The sequence below is a fragment of the Bos taurus genome, chromosome 6, assembly GCF_002263795.3.
Source record: "Bos taurus isolate L1 Dominette 01449 registration number 42190680 breed Hereford chromosome 6, ARS-UCD2.0, whole genome shotgun sequence".
Taxonomy (NCBI): domain Eukaryota; kingdom Metazoa; phylum Chordata; class Mammalia; order Artiodactyla; family Bovidae; genus Bos; species Bos taurus.
The window spans coordinates 72,397,349-72,416,834 of NC_037333.1; the positions used below are offsets into that span (position 1 = coordinate 72,397,349).

General features: G+C 38.2%; 2 protein-coding genes across 2 annotated transcripts in view; one reads left to right on the plus strand and one right to left on the minus strand.

Annotated features, from left to right (window-relative positions):
• Positions 1–8,249, plus strand: part of POLR2B (RNA polymerase II subunit B) — a 43,884-nt gene extending 35,635 nt beyond the window's left edge. The window contains 8 exon segments of the mRNA NM_001099082.2: positions 460–554; positions 1,589–1,839; positions 1,920–2,009; positions 2,481–2,588; positions 3,483–3,596; positions 4,007–4,167; positions 7,296–7,491; positions 8,004–8,249. Of these exon segments, the coding sequence (NP_001092552.1) occupies positions 460–554; positions 1,589–1,839; positions 1,920–2,009; positions 2,481–2,588; positions 3,483–3,596; positions 4,007–4,167; positions 7,296–7,491; positions 8,004–8,093 (1,105 nt within the window). The 3' untranslated portion in view covers positions 8,094–8,249.
• The window catches only part of IGFBP7 (insulin like growth factor binding protein 7), a 79,911-nt gene continuing 68,593 nt past the window's right edge, over positions 8,169–19,486 (minus strand). The window contains 3 exon segments of the mRNA NM_001102300.2: positions 8,169–8,430; positions 9,779–9,905; positions 10,835–10,951. Of these exon segments, the coding sequence (NP_001095770.1) occupies positions 8,411–8,430; positions 9,779–9,905; positions 10,835–10,951 (264 nt within the window). The 3' untranslated portion in view covers positions 8,169–8,410.

Below are 19,486 nucleotides of genomic sequence, written 5' to 3' on the forward strand. Positions count from 1 at the left end.
ATTAATCACAAATCCATGGCATGTGAAAATTGGTTAAAAAACTGAGAATTTAGAAGAGAGGATAGATTTTTTCTGTATAGTTGTCAGAGGATATCAGACCAGAGTTGGACATTATAGCTTAATATCATAAATTTCTCAGTAGAAGCACTGGGGCAGATCCTGGGTGACCATCTCTGAGGGCTGTTATGGGAGGGATTCTTATTTTGGTCGAGGGTTGGACTTAGTATTCCTGTTCTCATAGTTCAAGCTGTGTTAAGTATCAAATGTTACATGGGTGACCTGTGTAATAGCTCTTAGGACTTAAGTTTGACCCTTCATACAGTTAACTCCTGTCCTAGATTCATAGTTTAATTGCTGTGGTTAAAATTACCAGATATCAACTAAGTAAAAATTATTGGTATGTTCTAAGTTGTATTATTAAAGGAAAATAAAGTTCACTTTAGAACCCTGTATTTTTAGGTCTGTTTTCTATCGATCATACAAGGAACAGGAATCTAAAAAAGGGTTTGATCAAGAAGAAGTTTTTGAGAAGCCTACACGTGAAACTTGCCAGGGTAAGTGATACTGACTGAAATTATGGAATTCAAAGTTAACTCCTGATTAGTTTTTCTGGGTTTTGTCTTCCCACCCTCCTTTATGCAGTGTGGGAGTATGTTTGCTAGTCATTCTTAGAGCTTATATTTAAGGAAATAGATATATTTGCCTGAAGTCTTTACAGCTGGAGTGGGCTTACTATAGTCCTTCTATTCTGCTAGGTCTGTTCTTCTATCCTTTTATTCTGTTAGGTCTGTTCTTCTATCCTTTTATTCTGTTAGGTCTATTCTTCTATTCTGCATTGAGGAAAGGATTTAGGAAAGAAGAGAGGCCATATAATTGCATGGGACACACCCAGCCTCATTCTCACTTGTACCGTGTCCTGTCCCTTAGTTTACGTATTTTCATGGGAACTTCCTCCCCTCTTCACATTCTGATGTGACCATAGTGTTTGTCTGGCCACAGTATATGTATATATTTAGCAGATAAATAGTGAGAGAATGTCTACAACTTTGTTTCTTCTGAAAAACTCAGATTTATTTTCTAGTTACTGTTTTTACAGACATTTAAAAGCTATATACAGCTTTTGGGATGGATGGGATGTCCTGGGGGAATATCTGCTATAGTTTTGGCTTCTAACAGTATTGCATGAAGTAACACGTTTTTGTACTCACATTTCCTGTGGGTGCTTCTGTGTAGTAGTGAACTGATTTTCAGTGGAGTTAAGGTTACAGTTTAGATTTCAAGTTTTCTGTGGGAGATTTTGTATAGAGGACATAGATAACTCTTTCTCATGTAATATAGGGAGCAAAAGATGGCAACACATTTATCCAAAGTCACTTAGCAAATGGAGAATCTTGATTTTCCAGTACTCAGTCCAGTGCCTTTTAAGGGCATGTTACTGTAACATGTGTTAGATATTCCTGTGAACTTCTCTCTGGTTAAAAGTGATGTATATATTTGCTTTTTAATCTTTTTGAGAGAGGGATTATGTGACATTTTAAATACTTTTCTTTATGGTATTACCATTTCAGAAAATTCTCTTTCTTCTCAGGTATGAGACATGCTATTTATGACAAGCTGGATGATGATGGTTTGATAGCTCCTGGAGTTCGTGTATCAGGAGATGATGTTATTATAGGCAAAACAGTCACCTTGCCTGAAAATGAAGATGAATTGGAGGGCACTAATAGACGCTATACAAAGAGAGACTGTAGCACTTTTCTCAGGACTAGTGAGACGGGCATTGTGGATCAGGTTATGGTAACTCTCAACCAAGAAGGATATAAATTTTGTAAAATAAGGGTAAGTATAGCTTTGTCATATTGTTGTTTATAGAAAGTAAACCAGAATGACCTAACTAAGTTATTTTTATGTGAATTTAGGTACGCTCTGTTAGAATTCCACAGATTGGAGACAAATTTGCTAGTCGACATGGTCAAAAGGGTACTTGTGGTATTCAGTATAGACAGGAGGTAGGTATCTTTCATCACCTCTGACTCACAGTTTTATTGATCATTTTATTAAAATGTGCTTTAACTTAAGAGCCCAGAGGCAGTAAAGGCTTGACTTTGAATTGTAGTGCTGAACAAGTAGGTGAACATCTATATTCAGGGCTTCCCAGGTGCTAGTGGTAAAGAACCTGCCTGCCACTGCAGGAGACATAAGAGCTGCAGGTTCGATCCCTGGGTTGGGAAGATCCCCCGGAGGAGGGCATGGCAACACACTTCAGTATTCTTGCTTGGAGAGTCCCATGGGCAGAGGACCCTGGCAGGCTACAGTCCATAGAGTCGTAAAGAGTCAGACACGACTGAAGCAACTTAGCATGCGTACTATGTTGAACAGAGTTTAGGACATAGAAAAGTTCAGATGAAGGGGAATCAGTTCTAGTTCTGTAGCTAAGAGATTTAAGTTTTTCAAGTGTCTTTTAAAAAATTCCTTTATAGGATATGCCTTTCACCTGTGAAGGTATCACCCCTGATATCATCATAAATCCCCATGCCATCCCCTCTCGTATGACCATTGGTCACTTGATTGAATGTCTTCAAGGGAAGGTAAGAGATTTTCTTTACAGATATAGGTCTCAAATTGATGTTTCTTCCAAAGTGTTAGGTGATTTCTCTCATTCTGAGCCAGGGTACTGTGGAAAAAGCCAGTGTGACACTTACTTTCCTGTTTTTAATTGGTTTGATTATGTCTGTCTGTCTTTTTGCAAAAATTTGCAAAGTTACGACTAAAAATTCTTGCAAAATTTACTATATCCAGTCTTTGAATATATGGTTATTCTTTTGATTGGTTTTTTTCTGTAAGTGGTGGTTAGTTCATTGTGAACCTAATGGTTTTATAGCTGTAATATTAGCTATGCATGTGTCTTTCAGTGGAGGTTTTCTATTTTTAAGGATCTTATTAAGGTAGAGTAGCTACAGCTTAACACATGGATGGCTTGGTTTTAAGGATTAAAATGTCATCTTCCTTGAATCATAGGAAATATTTGAGAGTCTCATTCTTTTTGTATGTGGTCTCACAGAGAGCTTCCTATTTGAAGACTTAAAAGGTAGTTTGTTCTATTTTATGTAAGATGCTAATAAAATGAACCCTATGTTACAGCTTTCCATAACATAGATATTTAATTTGTAACCTTAAGTTCAAAATCTTCCCCCCCCCTTTTTTTTTTTGCATTCTTGTACAATTTTAATTCAATTCTTGCAACAACCAAGTAGGTGAGTCAGTGACAGTGTTAATGGGACATATTCAAAGATATCCAGAAGCCAGGAGTAGAAGTGAGCTGGAATGCTCCTTAGCGTGGTGACCCCAATTCCATGACCCCAATCTTCCCTTTCTTAAAAAGGTGTTTTTTTTTTTTTAAACAGACTGTATTTGTATTAACATAAACTTCTAAAGAGAGACAGAAGGAAGCAACCTTTTAAACATTACTTTTCTTTTTAAAGGTATCAGCTAACAAGGGTGAAATTGGTGATGCCACTCCATTCAATGATGCTGTTAATGTGCAGAAGATTTCTAATCTTTTATCTGATTATGGCTACCATCTCAGAGGAAATGAGGTATGTTTGCTTTTACACTGGTAATTTGTTAAGTATATTCTTTTTTTGCATGTGTGTTATTTCATTCTTAAAAAAATAAATCTTTCATTGAAGTATACCACATACTTCAGATATATACATAAATCATAAATGCTCAGGTTGATAAATTTTCACCAAGTGAACACAGGTGTGACTGGCACCCAGACCTTAAAGAAAATGATCAGAATCCTTTTATGCCTGATGCTGTCTCGTGTCTCCTTCCAGTCACTACCTTCATACCCCCACCCCAAGGCAATTACTCCTTTTACAGCATAGATTATGTTAGTCTGTTTTGATGTGTATAGAAATGGAGTTGTATAGTATATGTACATATATTCTTTGAACTTGTTTAGTAATTTTTAAGTCTGTACTTAAAAATCTGCTTGTTTCAGGTCTTATACAATGGATTCACTGGTCGAAAAATCACATCACAGATTTTTATTGGCCCTACTTACTACCAGCGTTTGAAGCATATGGTGGATGATAAGATTCATTCTCGTGCTCGGGGACCTATTCAGATTCTAAATAGACAGCCGATGGAGGGTAGATCTCGGTAAGAGAGCTGCATCATCGATCTTATATAAAAGAATTGTTCTCATGTTTCTTGAGTCCAGGATCCTAAAAGGCTTTTGTGTGGGAGTTGGTATCTTTTGATATTTATCATGTTAGAAATTAAAACCGAGAAAGGTTTAAAATATTTATTACTTGGTTTAAAAAATAACAGTAACAAATTCATTATATATTAACATAAATAACATTTTAAGTGAAAAATATTTTCTGGATAAATTTAGTGATAAGTGACATTGGTTTATCTTTTTGCAAATCTTTTTTTTTTCTTTTTGCAAATCTTCTTAATGAACTGGTTCGTGAGAAGATAGCTGGATTCTTGATTCTTGTGTTTGCTTCTGCATTTAATCCATTGCAGGATTTCATTTTTTATAATTAACTATGTGACCTCACACAGATTTATGGCTGAAAGGGAAAAATATTTTAGTAATTTTCAGGTGACTGAATTTTTTTTTTTTTTTTGATGCTGCACTAGAGTGACAAGTTGTCCTTTCTGAAAGGTTAGTTGTGATGTAGAATCTGGAACCACTTAAATGAATCTTTTATATTGAAATCCATTGGCCTGTCTTATACTTTGAGTGTATCTTTTATACTTAACGTAGTTTCGTAGTCTCATAATTGGTTATTTGGAAAATATTTTCATTGAGTTGTGTAGATTTTTACATGTTGACACATTTCATTATATCAAAAAAAAAAAAAAAATTTCACATTTGTGAATATCACCACCATGTCATCAGAAAGTTTTTAAGTATTGGGAAGTTATCAAGCTCAGAGTGTTGGATAGAGGTTTTCTTTTTCTAAAATTCTCCTCTTTCATTGAAACTCTGATTTTTAATCATTTACAACAAATATTTAAAATTGTTTTCCTTGAGTGAAAAAAATGTCTGCCAAATATCTTAAGGCTGAATTAACATAGTTGGTGCTAATGTTGGCAAATTAACATGATTGGTGTCAGCTGTTTTTTCAGGTATAAAAGATATTTCATGATAAAAGTGACTAGTTCAGAATTGTGCAAGCACTTCAAGGCCACCATCTTTAGTATACAACTAAAGTGCCTTATGAGAACTCATTTTATCAGACTGTTAAAAACTATGTACTCAGGCGTCAAAGTTGAATAAAACTAATCATTTTTTTTACTGCTTCATTAATGACATTCTTTATATAAAACTGGTTTTCTCACCCTTCAGATACACTGGAGAATATGATTGCTAGTAAAGTATGGTTCTACCCACCTGATGTGTTCAGGTTCCAGCAGTTTATTCAGTTACTTTTGCAACTGTCAGTGCAAATGTCAACACAGTGAAAGAAGCAAATGTGTCATTAGTATTATTATAAAAACAATTCTCACCCTTAAGAGTCCACAGACCACACTCTCAGAACGCCTGCTTTAGAAGATAGGAAAGTAATAAAAGCAATCACCGTACCTCCTTAATATTATTAAATATCTAGTGTTTAGATTTTCTTGACAGTTGCATAGTTTTTAAAAAACGTTTGTTGGTTTCAGTTAGGATACAAATAAGGCCCATGGTTTGTAGTTGATTGATATGTCTCAAGTATTTTTTCCTTAATCTATGGGTTACCCTTTAACTTTTTTCCTTGCACTTTATTTGTTGGATTGTTTGTCATGGAGGGTTTCTCACAGACTGGATTTTTTGAATTGTGGGATCTTAGTTCTCCAACCAGAGGTTGAACCTAGGCGCCAGCAATGAAAGCGCTGAGTCCTAACCACTGGACTGCCAGGGAATTCCCTCTCACAGTCTGGATTTTTGTTGATTGCATTCCTGGGCTGTGTGTGCCTATTTCTTGTAAATAGCTAATTGGATTTAGAGCCTTGATGAGGTAAAGGGTTTGTGTTCTTCAATAGTAATACTTAAAAGGCAGTATTCAAAGTTGTATACTTTCCATATCTGGTTGTTTTTCTTTTGTGACTTCAGTAGCTATTAATGATCATTAATGTTCATTACCTAAAACCTTTAATTAAATAGGGATTGCAGACTGATGAGATTCTAATTTTATCATTCCTTCATTTATTAGCTGGAATACTTTCATAGAGAGAAATTTTGTTTCATCATCTGGTTACCTGGTGACATAGTTCATATAGTAAAAGACATGATAAATGCTTGATTCTTTGCTTTTATTTACCAGTTTTCAAAATGATGGGTCAGTTACTTAGAATCCTCTAAAGCTGACCAAGTGTTTTGTTTTTGGTAACATCATTAGAAGCTCTTTAATCATATGTATTTTATTAATATATATATATATGTGTGTGTGTGTGTGTGTGTATATTCCCATGAAACCATTCTTTATCTTTTATATAGAGGAATATTAAGGAAGCCATTACCATCTACTTGCCTGCCTATCAGAACAATGCATTTCATTTCACTTACTAAGCTGGGGAAACCTGTGACTGATTCACCTGTTCTTTCCATTACTTGTGCCAATGTGCATTTATTGTTTCAGGTTTGATTGCTTGGGAGTCTCACTCGTGGAGAAGCTACTTTATTTAGATTAACTTTTATTATTACATTTTTAGCATACAGATGAATTCGAATAAGTTAAATGATAATGTTACAAGATTTTATTCTGTACGTCATTGTATTTTATTTGAAAAAGTATATGCTATACTTAAAATTAATGTGTTTACTCTGTTTGGGGACCTTCTAGTGCACATCAAATAGTTGGTAGACTTCTTAGCCTCCTAACCATGTTGACAGAAGACAAGAGTAGAAAAATTGGAGTCTAGTTCTCATTCTTTACTGCTAAGTCGCTTCAGTTGTGTCCGACTCTCTGCGACCCCATAGACGGCAGCCCCCCAGGCTCCCCCGTCCCTGGGATTCTCCAGGCAAGAACACTGGAGTGGGTTGCCATTTCCTTCTCCAATGCAAGAAAGTGAAAAGTGAAAGTGAAGTCGCTCAGTCGTGTCTGACTCTTAGCGACCCCGTGGACTGCAGCCCACCAGGCTCCTCCGTCCATGGGGTTCTCCAGGCAAGAGTACTGGAGTGGGGTGCCATCGCCATTCTTTACTAATGTTACTTTTTATACTTGCCATTAGTCAAAGTGGTATTGATAATAGAAAACCAGTACGAAATAGCCTGTTGTTTCTTCCCGTAATAGTGATGGTGGCTTGCGTTTTGGAGAGATGGAACGAGACTGTCAGATCGCGCATGGAGCAGCCCAGTTTCTAAGGGAGAGGTTGTTTGAGGCGTCAGATCCGTATCAGGTTCACGTTTGCAATCTTTGTGGAATAATGGCAATTGCGAACACCAGGACCCATACATACGAATGCAGGGGCTGCCGAAATAAAACCCAGGTATGTACAGACATTCCTGGCAGTTATTATCTATTCAGGATATAACCATGTTTGCCTCATCATCCAGGCAGATTTAGTGTGGTGAACAGATTGGTGTTTTCACAATTTTGGTAGCATTTTTCTGTAAGATTCCTGGTTTTAAATGAAGAAAAGGATATCAATTCTGTTTTTCTAAAAACTAATTTAAGTTTTAGCGTGGTAATTTCTGTAAGCTGTTCATCTTTTGGAAATAATAAGGTCTTGTACAAGGAATTTTAAACAATGAGTGTGTTTTTTTATAAAAAAACTTTTCATGGAGAAGGGTGAATATAAATTAAGTCTGACAAAAAGGGTAAAATACCAAAGCCTGTTAGGAGAAAGAGCCACCATAGGCCAAGGTGATAGGATGAGTGTTAGCAGCCCACTCGTTTGTTCATCGCCTCTAGTGCCGAGTCTGTGACTCTTCCTGGGGTAGGGAAGTGGGGTTGCTTCAATACAGCTTTGCTAATTACCTCTTTTTTCTCCTTCCCCAGATCTCTTTGGTTCGAATGCCTTATGCGTGCAAACTGTTGTTTCAGGAACTCATGTCCATGAGTATTGCACCTCGAATGATGAGTGTTTAGCTCTTTTAAAAAATCCTTGTGTCTTGTTTCTGTGATACAGCTTAAAAAATTTTTTTAAACAAAAATGTACTGCGCTGTGAGAAAACACATTTTATTTGTTTTAATGATACGCATGCTTTTCTTCTGTAAATAGACAATAAATTTTTGTAGATAGTCTTGGTGTGTTATCTTAATTTCGTATTTCACTGTGTAAAATCAGTGAATATAGCTCAAGTGTTAGTGGACTGGATGAAAAGAAACTGGTTACTAGGCAAGAACAGGAGGCTGTAGTTACCCATGACTACTTTTAGCTATGCAGACTAATACATTCTGCAGGTTTACAGCTCAGCACCTTCACCTGTTTAAAAAAAAAAAAGATAAAAACTAGTTACACATATGGATATGGTTTTATTTTCTAATTTTGAGGTAGTGTAGTGTTTCCCAATAAATGAAGATGTTAAAATGTGGGATAAAGAATGTGTGAGGATAACTTGATATGGTGGGCGGTGGGAGTGCTCTTTGAATTTGAACTACCTGTATATGATTTTTAGATGTGGAAGGTGATTTTTTTGTACTGGTCCATCTGTAAGAGAGGGACCTTATTATAGAACTGGGAGAAGCACATTTCTTAGATGAGCAAGATAAGCTAGAGAGAGACTAAGGAACTTTCCTTTGTCTTCCAGTTCTTATTCAGAATTGAAAGTGGAATAATCAGTGGCAGAGCTGAGGCTCAAACACATGCCTCTGAGCTACTGCTGTTCGTTCCGTCACTTGGCTTTACACATCTTGGCTGAAAAGAATCTGACCAAACACATCTTTACTTCATATTTCTTCCTTTCATACCACAGCTGAGTGGTCCACACAATAGAATGGTTTTTACAAATGCTCACAATAAATTTTGTTTTTATTTTTAGCTTAAGAAAAAAACAAGTTCAGACATCAGTCTAACAGAACTATATAAATGGAAAGTAGCATGACTCTCATACCGCCAGGATGGGTGCTTAAGAGGAAGATTTTGACAGTGAAGTGGATGGAGGCAGAACAGAATTGAATACCTGCCAATATACTCTTTCAGGTTTTTTCTTATAAAAGCTCAAAGTGAAGGACCAGAATTGTCTACAAATCATTTCCTTTTAAATTGGAATTTAATATAATAGTCACATCATCAAGGAAAATGCAGTGAAGATAGAAAGTTATGGGAAATATAAACCATTCTAATCAGGTTTGAGTTTTGACTCTTACATGTAAGATAAAGTAAAAGCATCTAAGTCATAGTAATAGCATTCCATCAACCACTGAATGTTCTTTTGGAGCCATGCACTCTAAATTTTGATTACATACTTAATGCCGTTCCCTTGTAGATTCCTAACATCAACAGAATTTCATTAAGAGCTGTCTGATACTTTTATACTTGGTTCTGTGCTTTATTAAACAGAAGCACTAAGTAAACAAATGTTAGCCGCTCAGTTGTGTCTGACTCTTTTGCGACCGCATGGACTGTAGCCCACCAGGCTCCTCTGTCCATGAGATTCTCCAGGCAAGAATACTGGAATGGGTTGCTATTCCCTTCTCCAGGGGATCTTCCCAACCCAGGGATCAAACCCAGGTCTCCCACATTGCAGGCAGATTTTTTACTGCCTGAGCCATAGGAAAGCCCAAACAAAAGCTCTAGTCATTTTTAAATGCTTATGAGATATATTACCTACCTTTTTTCACTGGTATTTCATGTAAGGCATCAACCACTGTAATTTTTGCTGATGCTGAAGCCTGTCCTTGGGAATTGGATGCATGGCACTCATATTCTCCGGCATCTTCCTTACTAAGAGGAGATACCTGTGAAAGAAAAAAAGATCTTCAGTTTCTCTGTGGTGGTCATCTTTTTCCAGTGGCCTCAATTAAGTCATTTCATGTTTCCTAACATGACCAAGAGGGTTCATGGCAAAGATACTGCTAGAAATAGTACTAGTCCTGTGCTAGGAGTAATTATGTAGCTATCAAGTGCTCTGCCAGGAGGATTCTTTCTCTGAGAAAAAGCCATGGACACTTTAGATCACTGCATAGGTTAAAAACAGGCTAGGTGCACATATCCTTGTTTGAGGGAGACCTTGGTGTAGGTATGTGATCTAAGATCTAGGGACACTAGCCTTGCATGTCCATGGTTATCAAAAGTCAAGTAAAATAAAGTAATAACTGATAAAAATAATGCTTGGGTCATTTAGTTCCCTTTTGCTTTGAACACCTAGGGGGCAAAAATTGGTTCTCATTTATTTGGTTGTTTCCAAAACATCCTAATAAATTCCAGCTGTTTTTTTTTTTTTTTTTTACGTTTCCTCTGAAAGAGAAACAGCTGCTCTGTGGTAAGACTGTTCTAAAGAGATGTGGCTGCTAAGTCACTTCAGTCGTGTCCGACTCTGTGTGACCCCATAGATGGCAGCCCATCAGGCTCCCTTGTCCCTGGGATTCTCCAGGCAAGAACACTGGAGTGGGTTGCCATTTCCTTCTCCAGTGCATGAAAGTGAATGAAAGTGAAGTCGCTCAGTCGTGTCCAACTCTTAGCGACCCCATGGACTGCAGCCTACCAGGCTCCTCTGTCCATGGGGTTTTCCAGGCAAGAGTAATGGAGTGGGGTGCCATTGCCTTCTCCGATAGAGATGTGGAAGAGCAGGCAAATACTTTGAGCCTGGCAGTACATTAGGCACCTTCACCAGGTTTGCTGTGTCTTAATTCTAAGAGTGAAATATTTGTCAGCTCTTGGTACTCACCAGCACCCAGCCAGTAACTTCATGCTTTTCTGGACCACCCCGGGTCTGAATGGCCAGGTTGTCTCGGTCACCAGGCAAGAGTTCTGTTCTTTGAACTCCATAGTGACCCCTTTTTACCTGCAAAAAAAACGGGGAGGCAGGGGAATAGTCTGAGTTCTCTGCACTGAATCATCAACTTGGAAGTGGTCAGTATTTCTAGAATTGCACAGGGTATACATGAGAATTTCCAGCTGGATTAAGCCTAGCAGTTTCCATGTTACTCTCTCCTAAATACTTACGTAGAATATACATTCTCTTTTACTCCTTCCTCTAAGCTTGTATATTTAAAATTAATGTATTTTTTTGCATGCTTGGGGAATATAAACTCATACTTCCCTGCCACTGGCTACCATCATTCACTCACACCCTTGTAAATCCTGCTTGTCAGTGTTGGGCCTTGTGTGCCCTATGCCATTTTGACAAACTGTCACTGCCTTAGGTTTGATACTTGGGACCTTGTGTAAGAGCCCGACTCCTGGAGCTCTTCCTCTAACAGCCTCATCAATAGAAAATAAGTCCAAAGCCAATACCGTCACTTTGTTCAGAGGGCTAAGGGTTTGTTCATCAAGTGATTTACTAAAAGGCCTGAGAGCAAAAATGCCTGTCAAGTACAAGCTGTCATTGTTCTCTTACAGCAAAACTTGGTGCGTATACCTGTGCATGTCATGATGAGGTTCAGAAAGATGAAGAAAAAACTCAGTTTCCTTGGCTTGAGGCCACTAGTGAATACTTCTACTTTCCTCCCCTCATTTAAAAAGGCAAACTTTTAATACGTGTTCATTATATAAACTTTTGAAAATATTATATAAAGATTCACAAAACAATAAAATTTACCCATAACCTCTCCATATATATGCATTTAGCATAAATTTCTAGAAGCAGAATTGTTGAGACACAGAGTATAAATATTTTAAGGCTTGTGATAACGGTAGGTTTAAAAATATATATCTAAGAATACACGAGGCAATGTTTATTTCCATCCCAGGCCATCTATAAGAGTTAGGTTGATGTTTAGTGCTATTAACCTTTGTAATTAGAAAGATGGATTTACATTCTCAAATAGGTAGTTTTCCTTTCCTCTTATAATTAAGCAAATCTTGAGTTAGACCATAGTATCTAATTTTTTTGGACACTTTACATCAGAGTTGCTTCTCTTACTTGTGAGCCCATTGCCACCACACAGTTACTAAGCTGTTGTCTCAGCATCAGAACCACCCTTTTATTTTTTCTGCTTCATGACACCGGGCTTGGCACTCTGTACACCATGTGGAATCTAGGCTAACTTCTACTCTATTAAAAAAAACAAAAACAAACCCTAGGCGTTACTGATCTGGAGTGGCTGGTTTTCACCTGTTTGCTTTTTTCCCCCTGAGAGTCCCCATTTTGCCACTATTAGAGAAAATTAGGTATCTTTGTATTTTTCTCAAATGAATTTTATAAAGGCAGATAAATTCAATAGGCTTCTTTTCCCCTTCTCTTCCCCAAGTAGCTGGCATAAATGGTTTATACTAGTGCAGATTTTGAAGCAGTTACTTAAAAATGGTTTTAAATAATGGTTTTAAGTATTAATTTGATTCAGTGGTTAAAGTAATACGTCTCTAGTCTTGATATTCAGAATTCTTTAAGGATTTTGTATGTGACCAAAGCAGAAAAATACTACTGCATCAAATAGTGAATCTTGGCAACTGAGCTGATTCTCCTCAGCTCATGTAGCTCTCAGTAAATAGCGTTCTCTGCCAATTAATGACTCACTCTGTACCAAGCAACTTTTAAGTACTTGATTGGAAAATGAATACGTATATTCAACAGAACTCATATTTAACATATTGTAAATGTTTTATACCATGTAGAAAACATACAGAAAGAAGTACAAAGAATTTTTACATGGAAAATTTTTATACAGCAAACTCCTTTACCACATTACTTATGTAAGGGGAACTTGTTGATAAATACATTTTCAGTTTGAGAAAAAGATGCAGGCTGGGCTGACAAAAGTTCTACATATGTGTATGGACTGGAGGTTTGTACAGCAGAAAAAACTGCCTAGAAGTCACTGCTCACCACAGACTCAACTAGGAGGAGAACCAGAGGAGAGGGAGACGCAGGAAGTCATCTCAGCCCTCTCCAGTTGTATTTTAGCTGTAACAAGCAATAACTAAGAAAAAAGTGCCAATGACTGCAGAATTATGCATTAGTCTGATTCCTACAGGTTGATGTTCAAGCATTCACTGACTTTCAGGGATCTTTTATGCAGCTTAGAACATATTTGCTGTGCCTTTCTGGTGAAGTTTCAGAACTTTATGATGAAATAGAATCTATAACTATAATAATTTTCAGCTCCACAGCTACTGTAAACAAAAGACAAAATGGTTGTCTAGGAAAAGAATCTGTAATACATGACAAAGGGTCATTATCCCGAATGTGCAAAAAAACCACAAAATGATAATAAGAATCAACCCCGTGGAAAAAAGAGTAAAGGCTACAAACAGATAACTCATATAAAAAGAAAATCTAAATATGAAAATATTTTCAATGTAGTCAAGGAAATAAAAGCAATAATGAAATGATACTTCTACTCCTCATTAACAAAAACTAAAAAGGGGTAATATTCAGTGCTGGTGAGTATGCAGGGAAATGATACCCATACATTGCGGAGGGGGAGGGTGAACTGCTACAATGAATTTAGAAAGTAATCTGACACCACAGCAATCAGACAAGAAAAAAGATAATCCAAGTGGAAGTGGTAAAATTGTCATTATATTCAGATGGCATGATTCTGTATATAGAAAACCCTAACAATTCCAGAAAACTACTAGCACTGATAAATGAATTCAGCGAGATACAAGAATAACATACAGAAATCAGTTACATTTCTTGACATGAACAATGAAATACTGAAAGAGAATGCAAAAAAAAAAAAAGCCTTTCAAATTGCATCCCCCAAAATAAAACCGTTAGAAATTAACCTGGGCAAGGATGTGAAAGACATATTCTGAGAACTGTAAAACAATAAAGAAAACTGAAGATGGTTCAAGGACATGGAAAGATCCCCTGGAGAAGGGAATGGTTACCCACTCCAGTATTCGTGCCTGGAGAACTCCATGGACAGAGAAGCCCCTGGCGGGCTGTATAGTCCATGAGGTGGAAAAGAGTCAGACACGATTGAACAACTTTAACTCACTCAACTCATGTTCTTGGACTGGAGAATTTAATGTTAAAATGGCCATACTACTCAAAGCAATCTACAGATTGAATGCAATCCCTATCATATTACCCATGACAGAAAAATTACCTATTTTTCACAGAACTGGAACAAGTAATCCTCAAATTTATATGGAACCATAAAAGACCCAGAATTGTCAAAGCAGTCTTGAAGAAAAAAGCAGGAGGCATAACCCTCCAAGGCTTCAGACAACACTACAAAGCTACAGTAATCAAAACAGCATGATACTGACACAAAAACAGACATGGATCAATGGAACAGCACAGAAATAAGCCCACACGCCAGTGGTTAGTTACTATTTGACAAAGGAGGCAAAAATACACAATGTGAAAAGCAGTCTCCTCAACAAGTGGTACTGGGAAAGTTGGATAGCCTCACGTAAATCAATGAATTTAGAATATACCCTCTCCCCATACACTAAAATATATACAAACAGCTCGTACAACTTAACAACAACAAAAAAACCCCCAATTCAATCGAAAAGTGGTAAGACCTAAATAGACATTTCTCCAAAGAAATACAAATGGTAATAGGCACATGAAAAGATACTCAACATTACTAATTATTAGAGAAATGCAAATCAGAACTACAATGGTAGGTATCACCTCACACCAGTCAGAGTGGCCATCATTAAAAACTCTACAAATAACAAATGCTGGAGAGGATGTGGAGAAAAGGGAACCCTCCTACACTGTTGGTGAGAATGTTAGCTGGTGCAGCCACTATGGAACACAGTATGCAGTTTCCTCAGAAAACTAGAATTTTAATTTGTGATTCAGCAATCCCACTCCTGGATATATATCCAAACAAAACTATAATCCAAAGAGATACATGCACCCCTATGTTCATAGCATTATTCACAATATCCAAGAGATGGAAACAACGAAATATCCATTGACAGATGAATGGATAAAGAAGATGTGGACTTGTATACAGTGGAATACTACTCAGCCATAAAAAGAACAAAATAATGCCATCTGCAGTAACATGGATGGATCTAGAGATTGTCATACCAAGTGAAGTAAAGCAGAAAGAGAAACACCATATGGTACCATTCACATGTGGAATCCAACATGGCACAAATGAACCCATCTATTAAAAACAGAAAGAGGCTGACAGACAGAACAGACTTGCGGATGTAAAGAGGGGAAGGGGTTTGTGGAGGTATGGAGTGGGAAGTTGGGATGAGCAGATGTTAAGCTATTAATGCATACTGAATGGATAAACAGCAAGGTCCTACTGTATAGCACAGATAATAATATTCAGTACCCTATGATAAACTGTAATGGAAAAGAATGTAAAAAAAAATATGTATCTATAACTGAATCACTTTGCTGTATAGCAGAAATTAACACAACGTTGTAAATCAACTATACTTCACTTGGAAAGAAACCAGACGGAATTCCTTGAAGACAGGAACCAATGACACTAGCAGAATGCATAAGACACTGCAGATAAGAAATGTTTATTGTATTGAGGGTACTAAGGAGTTCTCTCAAAAGGTACAGTGCCTCCAACAGGTTTAACATTTTCATAATTATTAAAATCAGGTGGTAAAATGTTTTTTAAAAGAAAATATTCTGACAATGTCTATTAAGACTAAAATAAATCTTTTGACCTAATCATGTATCTTTGGGGGAATCTATCCTATAGGGAAAAAAAGTCAGTTGCATGTAGGATATGTATACTCAAATATTTAAGGTGATAAAAAGTTGGAAACACAGAAATTGTGTTTAATAACTATGGAACACCCACAGTTGGAATATTATATAGTCCTTGAGAAGCAGGCCTGGAGGGATGCCTATGAAATATTTCTTGAAAAAAACAATTTCAGAGTAATTGCAAACTTTATTCTCATTTCAACCCATACCCTAGGAATATGTGTTTGTATACATATGGACATGAATAGGAATATCAGATCAGATCAGTCACTCAGTCGTGTCCGACTCTTTGCAACCCCATGAATCGCAGCACGCCAGGCCTCCCTGTCCATCACCAACTCCCAGAGTTCACTCAGACTCACGTCCATCGAGTCAGTGATGCCATCCAGCCATCTCATCCTCTGTCGTCCCCTTCTCCTCCTGCCCCCAATCCCTCCCAGCATCAGAGTCTTTTCCAATGAGTCAGCTCTTCGCATGAGGTGGCCAAAGTACTGGAGTTTCAGCTTTAGCATCATTCCTTTCAAAGAAATCCCAGGGCTGATCTCCTTCAGAATGGACTGGTTGGATCTCCTTGCAGTCCAAGGGACTCTCAAGAGTCTTCTCCAACACCACAGTTCAAAAGCATCAATTCTTTGGCGCTCAGCCTTCTTCACAGTCCAACTCTCACATCCATACATGACCACAGGAAAAACCATAGCCTTGACTAGACGAACCTTTGTTGGCAAAGTAATGTCTCTGCTTTTGAATATGCTATCTAGGTTGGTCATAACTTTCCTTCCAAGGAGTAAGCGTATTTTAATTTCATGGCTGCAGTCACCATCTGTAGTGATTTTGGAGCCCAGAAAAATAAAGTCTGACACTGTTTCCACTGTTTCCCCATCTATTTCCCATGAAGTGGTGGGACCGGATGCCATGATCTTAGTTTTCTGAATGTTGAGCTTTAAGCCAACTTTTTCACTCTCCACTTTCACTTTCATCAAGAGGCTTTTTAGTTCCTCTTCACTTTAAGATAAAAAGTTCATATTGGTTATTTCAAGGAGTGGATGGAGGTGGAGGACATTATGAACATCTTTGGATCGTTTCTCCTTTAACAATCACTCTTTTTTTTTTTAACTGAAAAAAGAATATTCTTAGAGGTCATGAGCCCTAATCTGAAAAAATGTTCGGGCAGGAAAAGAATGGAATAGAAAGCCTCTTAATCTTGGAAACATCTAAATGTTTGGAAAGAATTCTGGTCTCTCACCTTCCCTGTAAGCATCCCTCTGACTTACCAGAGTTAAGGTAAATACAGCTTTTTCAGTTCATGTCCCCATTTCAAAATATGGCTCTTGTAATCTTTGTAGGCTGGGGCTTTTGTTTTTTTTTTAATAAAAAAGTTTTTATTGGAGTATAGCTGCTCATTATAGAGCAAACTCCAGGAGACAGTGGAGGACAGGGAAGCCTGGCGGGCGGTAGTCCATGGGGTCACAGAGCCGAACACAATGACAACATTTGCTTTACAATGTTGTTATTTTTCACTGTACAGCAAAGTGAATTAGCTATATGTATACATATATTCCCTCTTTTTAATATCGCCTTCCCATTTAGGTCATCACTGAGCACTGAGTAGAATTCCCTGTGCTATACAGTGGGGTCTTGTTAGTTATCTATTTCACACATACTGTGCTGTGCTTAGTCCGTCAGCCGTGTCCAACTCTTTGCGACCCCATGGACTGTAGCCTGCCAGGCTCCTCTGTCCATGGGGATTCTCCAGGAAAGAATACTGGAGTGGGTTGCCATGCCCTCCTCCAGGGGATCTTCCCAACCTAGGGATTGAATCCAGGTCTCCTGCGCTGCAGGTGGATTCTTCACGGTCTGAACCACCAGGGAAGCCCATTTTATACATAGTAGTATATATGCCAATCCCAGGAGTTTTTTTTTTTTAATATATATGTATGGGACTTGTTAAGGTCACATGATAGGTACTGGTCAGAATAGCACAGGCCACTCACCAGGCTGGGCCTGCCACAGAACTGTCACTGTAGCCAGAGGGTCTCAGAGAGAACAGTCATCCTGTCAGTTCTGCTGCTGCTAAGAATCTTTGAGCAAGAAAGACACACTACCTTCTTGGAACCTCAGTTTAACAAGAGAGGATTCTAAGATTCATTTATGTCCAAAAAGCAGTTCCATGCTTAAATTGGATTTGACAGGTGATCTTAAATATAAATCTGTATAGGCTTAAATATAAATCTGTAACAGGCTGGTTACAAGGGGAGTGGAGGAGAAAACAAATGGCCTGTTTAATTCTTTAGGCCAGTGACTCTCAAAGTGCTCTGACATGGCCCATAGTAAGGAACATGTTTTGCATTGCTATCTGGAATATACAGAAGAAAAGTTTTATGAAATACCTTTACTTCCCTGGTGGTACAGTGGATAAGAATCCACCTGCCGATGCAGGGGACATGGGTTGGATCCGTGATCCAGGAAGATCCCATATGCTTCAGAGCAACTACAATCCATGTGCCACAAGTGCTGAGCCTGCGTGCTGCAACTACTGGAGCCTGTGCGCCTAGGACCTGTGCTCCCCAACAAGAGAAGCTACCCCAAGAAGCCTGTGCATCTCAACGAAGAGTAACCCCTGACTCACTGCAACTAGAGAAAGCCTGTGTGCAGCAACAAAGACTGTAACCACACATAAATAAATAAGAAATACCTTTACTAAATGTGCCTTTACCTAAGGTATTTTCTGTTCTACTTTTTAGTCTTTAAGAAAAGACTGGTTGTGATCTCTACATTAAATTCAAGACTCACTGATGGGTCATGGTCTATAGTTTGAACAACACTGCTTTAGGTCATGCATGTGCAAATTACATTATGAAGATAGAAGAAAATCAGCAGAACCTAGAAGTAGGGTTTTTGTTTGTTTTGGAAGGTCTATAGAAAAAAATTTTTTTCTGTTTCTTTCTCCTCGCTCCCACTCCATCCATTCCCACCCTCCCCCAGAACTCCTCCAGTTGACAAGCCCTCAAGGGATCCAAGGGATCAATCCCAGAGGATCTCAAAGTTTAAAGGAAAAGATTCCTGAGGCTAATTTGCTCCCTGTGTGTGGGTATGTTAGCTGCAAGGACGGGTAGACAAAGGACTGAACTCCTCTCCGCCAAGATCTGTCATGATGTTGGGTCTTGTCAAGATCTTTCATGACACCTGGGTCACCCTGGCTTCTCAATGTGTGATCCTTAGAGAGCTGCACAGAGCTTTTTACGGGAATTCTTTTAAAAAGTTGTTCTTTACCTCTTCACCCCCTGGAACAAACCAGAAACCTCCAAATAAGCAATGAAGGAGCACCAGCAGCTTTCACTGAAGGCCAAGAGGAATACATCCATCAGCTGAGTTTATGCTCTTCACTGCTCCTGCCTTCCCTTTAAAAAAGTAGTTTGCTGAGGTAAAATTTCATCCCTCCGTTTAGAGAAATTTCAGCTGTAAAGGGCAGCTTGTAGCACAGCTTCTGACACCTCTGCCTACCCCTACCCCAGGCAGGTTCTGGGGTGACCCTTGTTCTGCTCCAACAAGGCTCCATGAGGGCGCCACACCCATCTGGCCACACGGGGGAGCCAGCGGTTAGCAGGTGACCCAACCTGGGTCAGAGTCCTTCAGTGGGAATTTTACAAAGTAGCACGGGGATACCCTCTTTCCTCTGAGGTCTTTGGAGTTGCTGGCGACAATTGTCGCCTACAGCAAGGAGGAATCTTT